The 17,463-nt window shown below is 41.8% G+C and overlaps 1 protein-coding gene across 2 annotated transcripts in view; it reads right to left on the bottom strand.

The window, feature by feature from the left end:
* Positions 1 to 501: 501 nt before the first annotated feature.
* The window catches only part of NAV2 (neuron navigator 2), a 213,198-nt gene continuing 196,236 nt past the window's right edge, over positions 502 to 17,463 (bottom strand). For both annotated transcript variants that reach the window (XM_054515028.1, XM_036383390.1), the window contains 12 exons: positions 16,794 to 16,947; positions 15,682 to 15,841; positions 15,106 to 15,206; positions 13,705 to 13,800; positions 12,859 to 13,027; positions 10,522 to 10,757; positions 9,197 to 9,351; positions 8,663 to 8,734; positions 7,989 to 8,185; positions 7,696 to 7,814; positions 4,423 to 4,626; positions 502 to 4,189 (listed from right to left, as the gene is read on the bottom strand). In XM_054515028.1, coding sequence (XP_054371003.1) covers positions 4,064 to 4,189; positions 4,423 to 4,626; positions 7,696 to 7,814; positions 7,989 to 8,185; positions 8,663 to 8,734; positions 9,197 to 9,351; positions 10,522 to 10,757; positions 12,859 to 13,027; positions 13,705 to 13,800; positions 15,106 to 15,206; positions 15,682 to 15,841; positions 16,794 to 16,947 — 1,789 coding nt within the window. In that variant the 3' untranslated portion in view covers positions 502 to 4,063. The remainder of the gene's footprint in view (positions 4,190 to 4,422; positions 4,627 to 7,695; positions 7,815 to 7,988; positions 8,186 to 8,662; positions 8,735 to 9,196; positions 9,352 to 10,521; positions 10,758 to 12,858; positions 13,028 to 13,704; positions 13,801 to 15,105; positions 15,207 to 15,681; positions 15,842 to 16,793; positions 16,948 to 17,463) is intronic.

Raw genomic sequence — 17,463 nt, 5'->3', positions numbered from 1 at the left:
CTTCTCTTTCTATTTTCTTTGAAATTTTCTACATGTGAACCTGTCCTACCAACATTAATCATTCAAACTGTCAAAAAAGAAATATGAAGCAGTAAGTCTCCAGGAAAAACAACCCAGACTCCCTGGATTTCAAGTGCAGAGGTCTTTGCATTTATCCTTTTTGAATAGAGAACTTTTACTTTTTTTTTTTAGTCAGAGTATTTATTTGTCAGGAGGATAATAGTTTCCTACATATTCATTACTGTATAACCATAATGTCTCTATCAAATGGGTGAAGAGAAAATGGGAACACTGTGTGGAATGTGAAGGTTGTCCAGAGGGGTGGGAGATGCCCCTGGGAACATTCCAGGCTAGACTGGATGGACAGGTGAGGGCTGTTGGCACCTCCTCACCAGTACTTAATAAAGCCAACAAAACCAAAGGAGTGAACCCCATGATCTGCAAATGAAAAATCATAGAATGGTGATTGGGAAGGGATAAAAAGTTCTGGGGAGCCACAAATCTGAATAAATAAGCATTAATTTTATTGAATCATGAATAATTTAAGACTGGTACAATCATCAGCTTTATTCTCCATGACACGGGGTGGGGAAGGGGTAGAAACAGGGAGAGTGAGAAAGGGGAGGCATGATCTCAAACAGACCATTCACAAATTCCAATCCTAAATGAGAACTGAAAATTAAATAGGGAGAGGAGCAAATGGAAAACATCATAAACGTACACAAAATACTCAATTCCTAGTTTTCTCTTTAAAAATGGCTAGAAAAAATTCATCAAAATGCAGCACTTTTAATCAAATATTTACATTTCTATGTTACAATGAAAAAATGTACATCTTATAGAACATATTTCATAAACTGTTCCACTGGAAACGACTAGATCAAAACAGCAACCTTCCATTTAATATCAACAAAGATTTTTTTGCTTTGTTTTTGTATATTATTTTTTTCTTGAAAGAAAATTGCCACATTTAGACACGATTTCATACACATAATATCGAAGTTAAGCATCAACAATGAAATACCAAGTTTGCTTCTTTCAAAATGTACAAAAAGGCTAACCAACCCCCTCCCTCCCCTTCCCCAAATAAATCACATCTCATTTATGGCCTGTATCATTCTTGGCAGTTCTGAAGGAAAGAAAATGGTTTATTCTCTCAATTTACAACTCAACACGAATGTTGCATAGAATCTTGCATTTCTTGTTGACATTTTTTTTTAAACAAGCCAACTTTGTAAGGAGGAGAAAAAAGGAAGGAAAAAAAAATAAAAAAAAGGAAGTGTTTTGAAAAAGCCTTAAATGAGAAGAAAGTCACCTAAAGAAAGACTTAATCTATGAAAAGTCTTGATACAAACTAAGACGTGTGCACAACAGGTAACCCTGCTTCCCGAAGTTTCAGAAAAGACATGGAATATTGTGATGCTCAGAATGACTAGCCTATTCAAAATTGCCTCTCTCACTTTAAGCCAAGCTAGTGTCAATAAAAAAAGAAGAGATAATAGAAATTTCTTCTGAGCTTAAGCACAGGATTAAACATGAGAAAAAAAATACCCCGTTCCCCACAAATAAAACACTACTTTAAACATGTCTTTTAGCACTCAGTTAAAGGTCAACCAAGACATTTTCTAGGATATTAAGTCCATTTAAAGCCCTAGCCCTGCAACTGGATTTTTTTACAGGCACACGCTCTGTCTGCATGGATTCAGTTGGGGGATTAGGTACCAAAATTCACAGTAGTAGCAGGTAAAGTCAGTGCTGGGAAGCAGAATTGTCAAGACTACTGGAAAAATTAACTTCTCTCAAACTCATCATCAGCATGCTATGGATTTGATTCCATACAGATCTAACCCATTTTTTTTACAGTACCAAGAACTGGATTAGGAAAATTGGCTTTAATTTAATGGAGTAACCTTTGTTATTCCATTCAGTGAAATAATGAAATAAGGTTAAAACAGTAACAACACCAAGCTCTTCCCCCCGTCATTAAAATATTTAAATTTTTCCTTTTACAATATTTTTCTTAAAAAAAAAAAAGTCATCAGCACTTAAAAGTTGTAACAGGAGCAGATTCAAGACCAGCTTAGTAAGACAAAGTACAGGTATATTACAGAAAGTCATGAGGTATAATAAAACCATCCTCTCAAGCTGAGCCACAGAAGCATGAACTTGTTTGTTATGGTCCTTTAAACCCACAAGCTATTGAAAACGTGTTTGTAGTAAGATTTCTTTCTGTACATTGAAAAACCAGCATATTCCTGTAATTTATTAGAGTTGAAAAGCTTCTTTGTCCCTTCTGCATGGATAAAACAGCTCTTCAGTGATTTGTTAGCTGGGGATTGATATGAACCTGAAACGTTATCTCATTTCCCTCCTTTTTTTGTCACATTTAGACAAATTCTAGTATCTCATACAAACAATATTCACAGCAACTTATGATATTTCAAGAGATGACTTTAGCCCTGTTTCTTTAAATAAAATCCCATAATGTACAGCACTAATTTAATCAAACACAATTAGTACAAAATAAGGCATCGCTTTTAAAAGTCAGCACCAGAGGAGAGCTGGAAAGGCTCGTACAGATCCCTCCTGAGGAGTGAGGTGTTGGCTGAGGTACAGCTGATGTGCTGGGGGGGATGGTGTCACCAGGAAAGTGCAGCTCTTTGGGAGGTGTTCTTGCTCCCCAGCACAAGTACAAGCCTGAACACTGATCGTGTAGGTGTGTGCGTTCACAGAGGAGGAGAAACCAAAGCAGGTTCACAGCTCTGCCACAGCTCAAGAGCATGGCACAGCTAAACTCAAAGGACACAGTACTCAGTACCTTATCTTTTTTTTCCCAGACCTGAATACTGCTGAAATGCTATTTTTAAATTATTTTTTTAAACTTTGCAATTAAAAAGAAAATTCATGGAAGTATCATCACCAGAGTAGCACTGGAACTGCCACAGAGCTGAATTTTAATTAACCCCGTTATGGGGTGCTGATTGGAATGAAACCTCTGAACAAAAGCCAAAGTTTTCTAAAAACAGCTGTCACATTTCATGGCAAGAATTAAAGCCTGAAAGTCTGAGTCATCGCTTTGCAGGGGTGCAGCTCACCTCTGTGTACAGAGCTCACCATGCCTGTGCACTGCCAAGGGTCCTCTGGAGCTGTAGGACTCCATGGGGCACAGCCCTGCCACTGACTTCTGTGAAGGAGGGAAGCCCCCTCTCCTCAGGGTGGATTAGTGGGGTGTAAACACCACAGAAGTCAGCCCAGCTGGTGGTGTGGATGTAAGTGGGAAGAGAATTGGGCCCTGACTAGCAAAAGGCTACCTGATTTTTCATTTGTAGCAGGATTGATTGCTACACAGTGTTTGAAAAAAACCTGATTTGTTCAGACTGTATACATATTTTTATATATTCCTATTTATATATATAATCTTTATAAACACACAATGAAAGAAAACCAAGGTCTCAGACTGGCAAGGAGAGCAGCGCTTTTTGTTTTAGTTTTTTTTTTCCTTTTCTCTTTTTTTAATATTTATTCAAACTTCCCTGTTTTGCAGCTTTGCCTTCATTGAGTATTATTAGGAGGCAAGTTATAGATATTGTTATAGCACCAGAACTATATGAAGCTGAGTTTAACCCACAAAGCTGACTGGTAAAAGTCCAGCCCTCACGTGAATGTGTTTGGTCAGAAGCAGCATAGGCAAATATTCCCTCTCCCCTCTCTTTCCAGACAGTACATGGCACAAAGCTGCTTGCTTCACAGCTGTGAAACTGCCCCTCACCCCAGTCCCTTCAACTTGGTAATGATGATTATTTTTTAACATCTTCAGGATCTTAGGCATGAGAGCTTACAGCAACTAAAAAGAAGGAAACAAAGGAGTAGTGCAGTTCTCATCATCGTCAAAAGAAAAACAATAAAAAGGTCACTTGGGTTGCCTGCACCCAGGTTCAAGATTGCTCCAAGTGTCTTGTTCTTGCAGCTCTTAATACTGAGATCCCAGCCCAGGAAGGTGTTCTTTTCATCAGTCTGTGATCAGGGCTCTTGACAAGAGGAAACAGCTTCTGTCTGAGGGAGATCACAACGTGGACTCCAGAGAGGAATCCAGGATGTCATCGTGATGGCTGTTGCTGTTGGAGTCGCTGTCATAACTCTGGGGACTGGAGTAGTTGGCTGCCTCCTGGAGTCTCATTAGCATGTTCATCTGCAGAGCCAAGGAAGTTCATGATTATTTGTACTTTTGAGGTAGGAGCAACATTAACTCCACGTGACAGCTACAGCGGCGTTGGCTTTGCCAGTGGGCAAGGAAGGAAAGGGAGGAACGAGCAGGGGCAACAACACTGAGACTCAGAACAGAGGTACTGACAGTGATTTACTGGGATTTCCCTAGGAACAAGGCAAATGAAAGAGTTCTGCTGTCCAGAAATGGGAGCTTACCAGAGGATCTCCTTCAGCATCACTCACTGGAACTTGTTTGCTGGTGGAGCCTTCCCGGGACACGGAGTAGCCATCGAAGCCCACGTCCTCAGGCCTCAGCTGGAGCAGGGGAGGCCACTCGTGGTGCTGGGGGCTGGCTGCCCAGGGGTAGGTGTCCATCACCCACTTGGCAGGATCCTCCCAGGGCGCTCTCCTCCCATACAACTGAAAGAGCACAAAGCCATGTCAAACATTCCAACCATCTCAGCCACTGCCTACCTAACCAAAATGAATGTGCCATGGCTCTTGTGCTGCAGGAAACACTTTACAAGCAGGACTGAATGGGAGAGTTTCCTTGCCCTAAACACACACAAAGCCCTTTGTCATGGCAATGATTTGGAAGGAGCTGACCACCTTCTCCAAGACTGCAGTGCCCTTCTCTTGGCACCAGCTGAAGGAAGAAATGCCTGAAAATAACATCACCTAATTAAGTCAACTTAAACAATGTCAGCACACAAAAGAAGCCGTCAGTGCTGACATCTGGCTTGCACTGGCAGCTGCCTTACAAACTGCCATCCATGGAATGTGGAGGAGGAAACGTGAGATCTGTCATCAGGCAAGAATGATGGATGTCAAGGCATAAAGTTTTCCATCAGATTTTTTTTGTGTTCAACCAAGAAAAAGCACCAGCAGCATTTGTCCATGCTCAGGTTCCTAAGTAGGCAAACTCTGCTTCAAAAACATTTTTCTGGATGGAACAGACTGCACTAGTGAATAATCCCAATGTATCCTCCCTGTTCTATTTTATTTGTCTTAGCTATTCATTTGAATGAACTCATTTGAATTCATTTGTCTTAACATTCATTTGAATGCTTCATGACTTCCAAAAGCATAAATACAACTGCAAGTGGCTTTAAAACATTTATTTCCACTTTATAAATATCACCATCAACATCCTTCAGCAACTGGTGCTTGTCTCTGACATTTTGTCACTGTCCCCTTCCTGTAAAAACAACGGTCTAGCAAAGACATTATCTGATGGATCTAGGACTATCTCACTTTCCTCAATACTATTTCTCCATGGTATGTTTTTTGTGGGTTTAGATTCTGCATGCACCAAGTATTAAAGTGCTGTGAGGCAGGAGGAGCAGAGGCTCCAGCAGATGGTGCTAGGCAATCTGAAACAGACCCTTCATCCTTCAGCCCTGCTACTTTATCTTCCCAGCTGCAACGTGGGGCCAGCCAGATTTCCTATTTTAACCTTATTCTCAAATTTACAATGATACATGTCATTTGTATCATTAAGTGGTGAGGATTTTGTATTTTTCACACCTTTTCTCCTGCAAAACGCTGAGTGGATCTGAGCTCAGGAGAGATTAAATGACTCACCAACCATGGCAACCAGGTCTGTCACCCCTCCCACTGGCACATTTTCCAGTGAGCAAGTCATGGGACAAGGATGGAACAGGTTGCTCCACAAAGCATGCAAGAAAAATCACAGGAGTACGAGTGACAGTGGCAGGAAGCCACAGGGACTCTGTGTCCTCTTTTTGCTGGTGCTGCATTCTGTACTGATACACCAAGCAGGAAGAACTTGGGTTTTATACAACCTTCTAATTTTCACATCCCTGTTTCGAAGAACAAAACAAGCCAGCTCCCATGGGAGCAATTATTGTAAGGATTCATTTGGTTTGCTTGTATTTGACCCAAAATAATTCTCTAAATGAGAAACAGAAATATAAAAATAGCTGAGAGCAGATCCACAGAGATCAGAGCAAAATTAGGAGTCCACCTTTCCTTTCTGGAAGGCAATTTCAGGAAAGAAGATGGGCTCTCAGAGGAGTCTTTGTGGGTGTGAGGGAGAGAAAACTGCCCCAGATGAAACCCACCTTTCTAGCATTAGCTTGTTCATTAGCACCACTCTGGCTACTCCTCAAGTACTAAAGTGCATCTTCTTATCCATCAACCAAACAAAAGAGAAATTATTTAAATAGGGATGAATTAGTGCAATTTGGGGAAATGGGGCTGAAGGGCACAGAGAATCTAAAGCACAGTGAGAAACTGAAGTCCTTACACCTGGAAAGATGGAGATACTGGGCAGAACAAGGAAGCAAAAGGATGGTTTTATCAATTACTCTCTCTCCACTTCCATTACTAATTTTTCAATGCTTTCTACACGTACTGATCAATGATATGAGAGCTCCAAAACCCAGTAGAAGGAGCCCATCATTACTGGGAGTATCAATTCTCTCCATTTCAAGAGCAAGCAAAATCACCAGCTCTCCTTTCTCTTGTTTTAGGTTGGAAAGATTCCTGGTTCCCATTACCTTCCTTTAAAACAAGTTGCATGTAAAATGGTTCTCTTGTTCTATTTCTAGTAAAGTTCCTGAGTGTGTTTTGTACTCCAGGATCTATTGTTTTCCTTATGGCTAATAGTCTACACAACTGTCCCACAAAGAATGAGGTCTCCAAGTACTGGCAAATTTCAAATGGCAGCTGCCCAAATTGTACCCAAAACTTGGAGAATTCATGTATTTCACAATTTTTTAAGAAGCCATTAGTAAAAGATTAGTTCTAAACCATATTTTAAAGTAGGTGCTGCTGGGCTTATTCTGTGAACAAAGAGCTGATTATTAAGAAACCTCTTTTTTTCTCCTACCTAAATGGCAAGTCCATAGCAATTCTCTGCTGAACCCTCCTCCTGATTCCAACAAATTTCATAGTCAAAGGGACACCAAAAACTATTCTAAATTGCCAGATTGTCTGTGTTTAGTAATTGAGTCACAATCAATGATGATTTCACTCCATCCTCTGAAAGAATTATGAAGGAATCTACTAAAAAATAATCTTAAATACTGAGAAGTTTTCAAAATGTCACTGATACTGCTCCTGTCACTCATGTATACATTCCCTCCATGCAAAGCTTTGTTCCTATGCTGAAAGATTTGATTTCCAAAGGAAAATCCTGTGTAACACAGTTAATGATGACAAGCCTATTTCTCTGATGCACAGGATAATTTTAAGGTCTGCATTTGGAACTCAATATTGAAAAGTATTTGTATGTCTAACTCCCCCTACTGCAAACATCAGCAGTTTGGCATCTAATCATTTCTTCCCCTCTCTACTTCAAAAGTGCTTGAAGAGACTAATTCTGCCTGAAGTTATTGACAACTCTGGTTACATTTTCATAGACACGCGAGGCTGTATCTACAGAAAATGTTGCCACCACTGAGTTTTGTTGCCTTTTGAACAGATGCCATTCTAGACCTATGATTTTTCCCTTTGCCTGCTCACCTGTAGCCCTTCCCTTACTGCCTCCAGAAGATATGGAATGATGGAGTAGTTCCACAAGTCAGTGAACCAAACTCTAGAACCATCTACATCTATTGGACACGAAAGGAAGAGCCGTGGACCTGGAGAGGGAAATTCAGATATTACACTCAAATCACAAGCACAGTAAGCATCAAAAAAAAAAGGTGATGACATCTAAAAATAGGGTTTTAAGGAAAGTCTTTTTGACACAGCACAAGGAAGTACACAAGGAAATAAAATACATATATTTATATATGCCTGGGCAGAGTACTTACCAATAGTAACATCAGAGGAGCTGTGAGCCTCCAAGAATTTGTTCAGATGTTGCCAGACCTTGGGAATCCAATCAATAATCTTAACCAGCTCTGCATTCCTCATCCTGCCACTGATCTCTGTTTCAATCAGTTTTCTTCTCAGGAAGCGGCCGAGAAAGCCTTTGACTGGCTCAGTGTGGTTTGCACACAGCACCCATCTATGGCACAACAGCAGAAATGGACTTTATTTCTCTTCTGTGCTACTAAAGGTAACTATTCCTGACTACATTTCTCTTCTTATTTTCAGATTATCAGGATCAAAATGGGCTATTCCAGTCATACATGTTTTTCAGCAAAAGTGACTTTGGAATATTTCACTAGATGAGCCAGTTTTTATTGTGCATTGTTTCAGCTCATTTCTCAATAATCTGCTTTGCCTAAATATTGTCTTACTGAAAATCTGGTAGAAAATCAAATATCTTAACAATCCTCTATAAAATAAAAGTTTTATGAACCCAGTTCCTTTAATGACAACACCATAACCAAGCTGAGCATGTCAGGGCAGCAACGAGGAACAAATGGCATTTCCCTCTCACTTTGCTATTTCAGCTGATAAGAACAATTTCAAATGACTCAGTAGCCATTACTCCTCTGCCAGCCCACAAACATAAATGAGAAACATGAATAAACAGTACCTGAAATTATGGTGAAGTTGGAGATTAGGTGTGGAGGAGGTGGCTTGGTTCATTGTTCCAATAATATATGGACTATTGGGAGAAAAAAATCGAGCAAATCAAACTTGTGAACTTTGAAAAGCAAGTTTTAAGTAAAACCTGAACATTAAAAAAGGTCATTCAAAACTTTTTTGTCAAAGAAGGTTTTGTAGTTACTTATCACCAAATTCTCTGCTGAGATTCTGTGAACATCAAATTCTGGAAGCAAACCAGAAGTCCCAAAACAGGACCTTCCACTACAAACGGGGCTTTACTACTAATGATCTACATCATGAAGCAAATACAACTACTTTTAAATTACTTATTTCAGAAAAATAGATTATTCTATGAAGGAAAAAAGCACTGAAGCACTGTCCACAATACGGACAACCTGGTCATCTTCCTCTACATTACTAAATTAATGCAGACTTTGTTTTTGTGTGACTGGATTTTGCAGGAGCGGTGCTCTGAGTACAGGATTAACATTTGCAATGTGTTTTGATACTATTTCTTTACCATTTGTGGTACTTGCAGTTTAGGAGTCCATTAAAGATCTCTCCTAGGGAGCTAACATGGTGCAAATTATCCAAAATGATGACAAGAGGCATATCCACAGCATTATTTTCACTGTTGCACTGGTCTGCCAGGTTGGACAGGTACTGGCGGAGTTCCTGCAAAGCAGATATAAAGAAAAGAAGCAAAAAATATTTTTTTTCCTTCACATTTCTTAAAAAATCAATTAAGATAAATAAGCTTGGTAACAAAATCTAAAGCAAAAGAGTCTGACATCTAACAAGGCACATTTCTCATTAACAATTTCTCATTTTCTATGAGAAAACACAAGATATGGTTTTCTTTCTCTTTTGCAGGTAATGCTGAAGACCCAGAGACTGTGCCAGAAATCCTGTGTGAGATAAGGGCTTAAAGAGGGGTAATATTTTGTAATTTAGCTTGTGCTTTTTATTCATCGATGTCAGACCTAAGAGGTCTGAAATGGATTTTTGTTTCTTTTCAGGAACTGGATCAACTCTCCCCATACTAAACCAAATTCTACATTCCAGCTAGATTTGTTGTATCATCTTGCAACTGTTTTTCCATCAAAATACAGATGACAAAATTAATCTGGAACAAACCATCCCTTATCACATGCCAAATTTGGATGCCTTCAGCAATGCTGGAATGAAGGATGAGCTTTTGGTGCTGCTGATGAGTGGTTGAAATGCTCTCAGCAGCTTTAAAGCATGTCTGAAATCATACCAATGGCTTACAACCACAATTCCAACCATCCCTTTCCTCCAGAGGAAAATATGCCTAAGGCCATCAAATACACAGATTTTTTTTTTTCCTTTTCTTTAATCTAGATGATCACTGGAAGTACATTCATCAAAACCAGCAGCACATAAAAAAGCAAAGACACGCCTTACCTGCCCAGGAATGTGTCTGCACAACAGCCCCTCCAAACCCAGCACACGATTACAATGCTGATACCTGCAGCTGCAGAAGCTCCTGACAGCCTGGAGATGCATTTGAGGGTTTTGGGAAAAGTGCCCACATGCAATAGGGATTGCTTAAGTCTCTGGGAATTTTATGCAGGTGTTTAACTTCCTGGGCAATTCTCAGGCTCCTAAACACTTGAAAATCACGACACCTTTAGGTGTTTAAATACAATACACACCTGGAAGCCTGCTGTTCCAGACCCATAATCAAGTGAATCTGAAAACCTTTGAGTATTGTTTCCTTCAGGATAAACATAATGCTTTGAGAATGAAGGTGAGTTCAAAATGCCAGGCTGGGAAAGGTCTCTCACTGTGGGCGGTGCGGGATGGTTTGCGCGCGCTCACCTTGCTGGATTTGTGGTCCACGTTGAAGGTGGCGATGATGCCCTCAGCCAGCTCCCTGCCCTCCCTGAGCACCATGTACTCAGACAGCCTGTTGGCCAGGTAGGTTTTGCCCGTGCCACTGGGGCCCGACAGGATGATCCTCCTGTGCTCCATCAGCAGGGACACGTAGCGCTGCAGGATGGCCTTGGGGATCAGCGACTCGAACACCAGCCCGTCCAGGCTGTTCTCACAGACACCTGCAGCAGGGAAACAGCCTCTGTCAGGGGCATTTCCAGTTCTTATCCAAATGGACCTGAGCAAGCTGCTCTTCACTTCAGAGCTCAACCCCTTCCCCAGCCCAGTATCCCTCATGGCTGAGAGAGGCACACATATGTCACCAGACATCTTTTATGAAAAATCCTTCCCTTAGGATTTTTTTCTCCTGAGAAGCTGAGAGGCCTCAGGAACAAAATGTAACCAATGGTTATCTGCTGCTGTGGAATGCAACAGGTGCATCTGGGATTGGCACATGTTGGTTGTTTCTAATTAATGGCCAATCACAGTCAGCTGGCTCAGACTCTCTGTCCAAGACACAAGCCTTTGTTATCATTCCTTCTTTTTCTACTCTTAGCTAGCCTTCTTATGAAATCCTTTTTTCTTTTCTTTTAGTATAGTTTTAATATAATATATAACATAAAATAATAAATCAGCCTTCTGAAACATGGAGTCAGATCCTCATCTCTTCCCTCATCCTCAGACCCCTGTGAACACGGTCACACACATAAAGTGGGAAACAAGTGCAGGGGTGACCCAGGCCTTAGCCTGGATCCTCCTCCAGCCTGTTTAAGTCTTCAGCTGCATCCCTGAGGCCCTTTGGAAGCTGCCACACCAAAAGATTCCAGGCTACACTTTTCATGCACAAGTCATCCATTTTACAGCATTTCACCACGCATTCACCCTGAATGTACCTGTTTACTTTTGGATCACCAGACAAAAAAAAAAAAAAACAGCTATCATCAACTCCCCCTACTTTCCCAAATGCTTGTAATTAAACTCCTCCTCTGTATGCTGATAGTTATCTCCTCTAACAGAAAACTCATACTGATAAGCATTTATGCCATGTCAGCAGTCACTTTAGGCAGAATTGGCTTAGGGAAAATACACAGTGCTTCAAAATAAACAGCAGGAAGGGAAGTTGGCAGATCACCCAGAGAAATGTTTGCACCTCAGTGGTTACTTGGAATATTAAATATTTATATAGGCAGCTTTATATCTCAAAGGTATATGTCAGTGATTTTCCACAAATTGATTAAATACATTTCTATTTTATTGAAAACTGTTATCACTTGTGAACCTTCAAGGCACATGTCGAGTCAGTGCAAGTTAAATGTAAACTCAAACTGCAGCCTTACAGACACAGTTAGACCTTATGCAATATTTCAGTTAGGATTTATGACTGGACAATGCATTTTATATAAGTAGAATATCCTGGGTTCATGTCAAGCCTCAGTAAGTTGATGTATTTCACAGTTTATTTTGTCTTCCTGCCCACTGCTTTGCTATACAAGGTAACCTGGTTCTTACACCAATATTCAAAAATCTGCTTTCAGTCAAATTTCAAAGTTGATCTGCAGAATGTTTGGCACTGCTCTCAAATACCATCTGTCTGCAGATTTCACAGGTCTAACTTTGAGCAAACTGATATATGTTCAAAATGCAGCAGTTGAGAGTTTTACCCCTGAACTTAGTTTCACAGTATAGTTTTCATAAAAAAGTTTTTCCCTGAGAAATGAAATGAGAAACACAAATACTAAATTTTTATCAGTCTTACAGAATAAAATCGATGGGAATTCTGAAAACCATACATTTTGAGAAATCCACATTTTATGGAGTTTCATAAAATTTGGGCTCCCTCCTTCCTGAGGGACTTAAGGAGGGACCAAGCAAGCAAATGAGTCAAGATCTATTTTTTTTTCTAACCCTGCATGAAGGAAATAACAACTATAGCTGTGATAAAGAGCCAATGAAATTTTGAGGCTTGACTCATTTGGAAAGCACTTTGCTGCTCAAACAGCTCCACTGCATCCTTTGTGATGTGAGGTCTCCTCCAGGACAACTGAAGATCTGTGGAGTGTGTAATTTTCCCTAGAGTTACAGGTTGAAAACTTGCTGAAATTACAGACTTAGCATGCCCCAAGTGCTGACTTTATCAAATGAAAACAGCAGGAAGTAAATAAACGGTAGGAACAGGAAAAAGCAGCGCAATAAAAAGTCTCTACTCCTCTGAGCTCCTTGACACAGCAAGTTCTGATAAACCTCAACAGTGAGAACTCCAGCAGGCAGGTCAGGTGAGCTTACCTTTGATGGTAACTGAGATGGTGTTGTTTTCTCCCACCAGGTAGCCACAGGGCAGCAGCTCGGGGGTCTCGGCGCTGCTGGTGCGCCTGATTTCCCCGATGCTGTAGCCCAGAACACTGTCTGAGTTCAGCCCCAGCTGGCTCAAGGGATCCACGTGGATGATGTACTCCTGGGGTGGGAAAGGGACACAGGAGGTCAGGTGTAGCAGACCCCATAGAATTGACTAAGACTCCGTGAAGGGCTGAGACTTAAGGGTAGGTATTGCTGGGTCATGATGAGACAGCAAAATAAGCCCCTGTCCTCCGCCTCTCGGACCCCAGCTTATCTCTGTAACCCCATAGGTCACTTTCCCCTAACCCCTACTATTGGACAAGTTTGGATCCCTCTGCACCCTATAAAAAGGGGCTGTTTTAGCCCATTTGGCAGAAGAAGAGCCATCACTGGAACCCTTCACAGACCCCTCAATAAACCATCGCTGTGGAATCACCAGGACCTTTTCTTCTCTTCTCTCGTGTCTGCTTCTCCCCCTAGCCCACAGGAGCCTTAGCAAGCAAGAGCTGGAATCCTAAGAGAGCTGAGAACCACTAAAGAGCTGAAATCCGCTAAGCCTGGTTAAGGTAGCCACAGCTACGGGCGGCCTGGGTATTCGGGCACTCTGTCCCCAGCAGGGACTGAGCTGTCCGGCCCGCGCCGCCTGCTCGGGGGCAAAGCCTGCTCTGGGGCAGGGACCTCAGTCAGGCAGCCCTGGGGGCCTCTTCTCTGCTGGACACTGCTTAATGCACAAAGTTCAGCACAGCCTGGCACCACCAGAAGCCCCTGGAGCTCACAGATTTTGTACCCACTGACCTTGAACAGGCGCCTCACAACCCCATCCAGGACATCCCACTTGGTCTTCCCACTGACTCCAATGCAGCCTATGAGGAAGGAGCGAGGCCTGGAATCCTAAAGGCACAGGAATAACTCTATCAGACAAGCGTGGTTAATGGAATTAAAATGCTGGCTCCCTGCCCCCTCCCCTTTTACTTCTAAATGATGGTGCATCCTTACTGCTCTATATGGTGAATTCTGAATGGAATATGGAATTCTTTTCACATGATAAACATTTTCTACAGTGTTGGAGTCACAAATCTAAACAATACTCAGGTGGCTGTGATGTTAAGTTAAAGGTATTTATTAATCAATTCATGAATAATTGAAAAATCTCTGAGAGGATTACAGTTTAGCAAAGAGACAGAAAGTCTCTTAGGAATATTCTAGACAGAAAAGTAGAGGCCAAGTTCATTCTTCCATGGCTTCACAATCAAAGACGTTACATTTGCTAGGTTTATCCTATTTATTTTCAGAAATTCTGCTGTGGGCACAGAAATCTATATATATAGATAAACTATACATGGCTCTAATGTATACATGGCTCTAGTAATATAGAAAGAGACTTTATATTTATATTCTATATTTTATGTATCACAGAATTTTGCATTTTTAAGTGATTTTTAAGGCAGATAAAATAAATCAGAATAAATACAGTTTTTCTGGTTTTCTACAGCTACACTCACTGTGAAACATTAATTAAAGAGAAAACTAATTTCTATCATAAGATTTGAAGTGTTACTAAAACTTGCTGTAATTGCAGTCAACCAGCAGCAGTTTTACTATTTATCCAGGGTTGTAATAATTAATGCAAAATAGGTATTTAATGGAAAGAGCAGCTGATCATTCAGATCTGATCATTCAGATTTTTGCTCATCCTTCAGGAAGACATGAAGTTACTTCTTAAACACACTTTTACAGCTGCTCAAAAATGTGAGATAGCAAGGCCATTGCTTGTCAAGGACTGTGTAATACATTCAAGCATGTTAAACACACGAGATAGGATGCAACTTTACATTATTTGCAATTTATTTGGGTATTTAGGACTCTTTCACGTACTTGTGGATGGAAAACATCTGAAAGATGTCATTCTAAACAGGGTACTTGTGCCAGAGGGGACAACTTAAACTAGAATGATATGGTACAGATCTCCCAGTTTGGATTTGTCCATTTCTTCCATGAGATTGGTGCTTATGGCATTTTGGTCCCTCTCAGCAGCTCCAAGGAAGCTGCAGGTAGCCAAGTGCCCTCTCTATCACTATCAACACACAAATGAACCATTTTCCTGAGAAAAACCTTGAAAGTTCTTTGCAAACTTGAGTTCCCTCACACATTCTGAAGTCACCTACATTTCAAAGCTAGGGATGAAACACAACTCACCTCCTTCCATTTCACCTCGTCCTGGAAGTTGACGACTATTTTGACGTGCCTGCCTCCTTCCTTCCGGGCAGAGCCATCTCCAGTGTCATCCAAGAGCATGTCTGTGGACAGGAAACATCAACAGCCTCACAGCTGGAGCTCAATTACAATGGAGACTATGCTGGTTTATTGTAGTCAAACACAACACGTCTGGGCTTCACACGCCCCGAGGTAAAACACGAGAACCAGGCTGACTGACTTCCCCGCCACATAGCCCTCTCAAAAAGGGAAGGTCATTGAAAATGATTAGCCAGTTACTCTGGATTTTCCTTCCTATGATATATCCCCTGGGAAATGTGCACCATTAAATGGCTTTAAACAGGACTTTTCAGAGCTGAGGTCATAATTGGACACCTCTGACTGAGGGTGTAGCAGACCTTCGATGATATTTAAAAGAGGGCTCTGTGCCAGCTCGTGACATATTTCCACACCTCAGCTGTTAATAATCCTCACGCTCTCTTTTTTCCATGGCTAACCAACCCAAGCCTTCCAAGTGCAGGATAAAACCTGCCCCAGCACCCTTCTCATTCAGCTCACCGAGACTGGTTGACTCCGTGAGGTTCAGGCTGTGTTGAGAGAGACCCACGGAGTGTCTGGGAGAGGAGGAGATGGAAACCTGAGACTGAGCCCTGCTGCAGCTGCCGTGGTTTTCAGACTTCAGCCGATCGTTCTCTGCTTTTAACTTTTCAATCTCGCTCTGCAAGAGACAAGTCAGACGTTAGAAGGCACAGTGAAAACATGATTATAAGACAGCAACATAAGACAATTAAGAATAAATAGCAGTTTAGCAGAAATGCTGTTTCCATCATGTTTCAATTATTAAAATGTCTGTTCTGTGAAATTTTTCAAAGTATCCTAAAATACCTCAGTATGTGGGAATTAACTAACACTGAAATGCAACGACCTTAAGGCAAAGAGCATGGAAACATCCTGGCCTGCATTAGGAATGGTGTGGCCAGCAGGAGCAGGGAGGTCATTCTGTCCCTGTGCTCAGCACTGCTGAGGGCACGCCTTGAGTGCTGTGTCCAGTTCTGGCCCCTCAGTTTGGGAATGTTGAGATGCTCAAGCACATCCAGAGGAGGGCAACAAGGCTGGTGAGGGGCTTGGAACACAAAGCCCTGTGAGGAAGGTTTGAAGGAGCTGGGGTTGTTTAGCCTGGAGAAGAGGAGGCTCAGGGGTGACCTTATTGCTCTCTACACCTTCCTGAAGGGAGGCTGTAGACAGAGGGGGTTGGCTTCTGACAGAACCAGAGGACACAGTCTCAAGCTACATCAGGGAAGGGATAGGTTGGATATTAGGAAAATATTTTTCACTGAAAGAATAACAAAGCACTGGAATGCTCTTCCCAGGGAGGTGGTAGAATCACCATCTCTGGGTGTGTTTAAAAAAAGACTGGACATGGCACTTGGTGCTACAGTCTGGTTGAGGTGTTAGGGCATAGGTTGGACTCAACGATCTTAGAGGTCTCTTCCAACCTCATTATTCTGTGAGCCTGTGATTTTGACAGCCAACAAAATGCTGTCCCCCAAAATCCTGTCCTGGGGCTGAAAGAGCCGCAGCCGAGGGCAGCGATGTCAGGCGTTCAAGCTGACTTTTAATGAAGGTCTGACCCTGGTGCAGGCTGCAGGGTGTGGGGGGCTGCTCCTCACCTGCATCCTGTTCATGGCCTCGCGCAGCTGGTCCAGCTGGTGGGCAGAGCTGAGGGCCTCCAGGCGGATGTCTGTCAGCTTCATCTCCTTGTCCCGCAGCTCGTTGCGCAGCTGCAGCACCGTCTCGGCCTCGCTGTCCGTGCACTCCGAAATGCTGCGCGACACCAACAAACACACACTCCTTCCTCTGCTGCTGCTGCTGCTTCTCCAGGATTTGTTAGCAGGAGAGGAGTTATTCTTTTTATTCTGCTTGAAGCAGGTAGCAGTTTTGGCTTATTGAATTAAGTCAGACATTAAACAGGCCATGGAAATTTTAGAGTCTGATGAAATAAAGATGTCTGAGGGTTAATTTTTTAATCAGCATCTGAAAGAGAATTCTCTGAAATCACCTACTACTGGATAGTCTTCATTTTTTTATGGTAGTTGCTATAAAGGAAAACTTCTAAAGCCAAAATCTAAATAAATTAAGGGGGTGCAGGCATTTAACAGCAGTTGGTTGGAGATTGATGAGTTCACAGACAGATTTAAAGCTCACCAGGTGTGCACAGCTGGGTTTCCCTGAACTGCTCTGGAGGGCGTTGGAACTCTACACCTATTCAAGCATGATAAATTCCTGCTCACTTTAAAGAACTTATGCTTAAAAAATTTTTGGTGGCATTTTCCTTCCCTC

This window comes from Molothrus ater, chromosome 6, assembly GCF_012460135.2.
Source record: "Molothrus ater isolate BHLD 08-10-18 breed brown headed cowbird chromosome 6, BPBGC_Mater_1.1, whole genome shotgun sequence".
Lineage (NCBI taxonomy): Eukaryota > Metazoa > Chordata > Aves > Passeriformes > Icteridae > Molothrus > Molothrus ater.
This window is presented reverse-complemented; position numbering and strand designations above follow the sequence as displayed.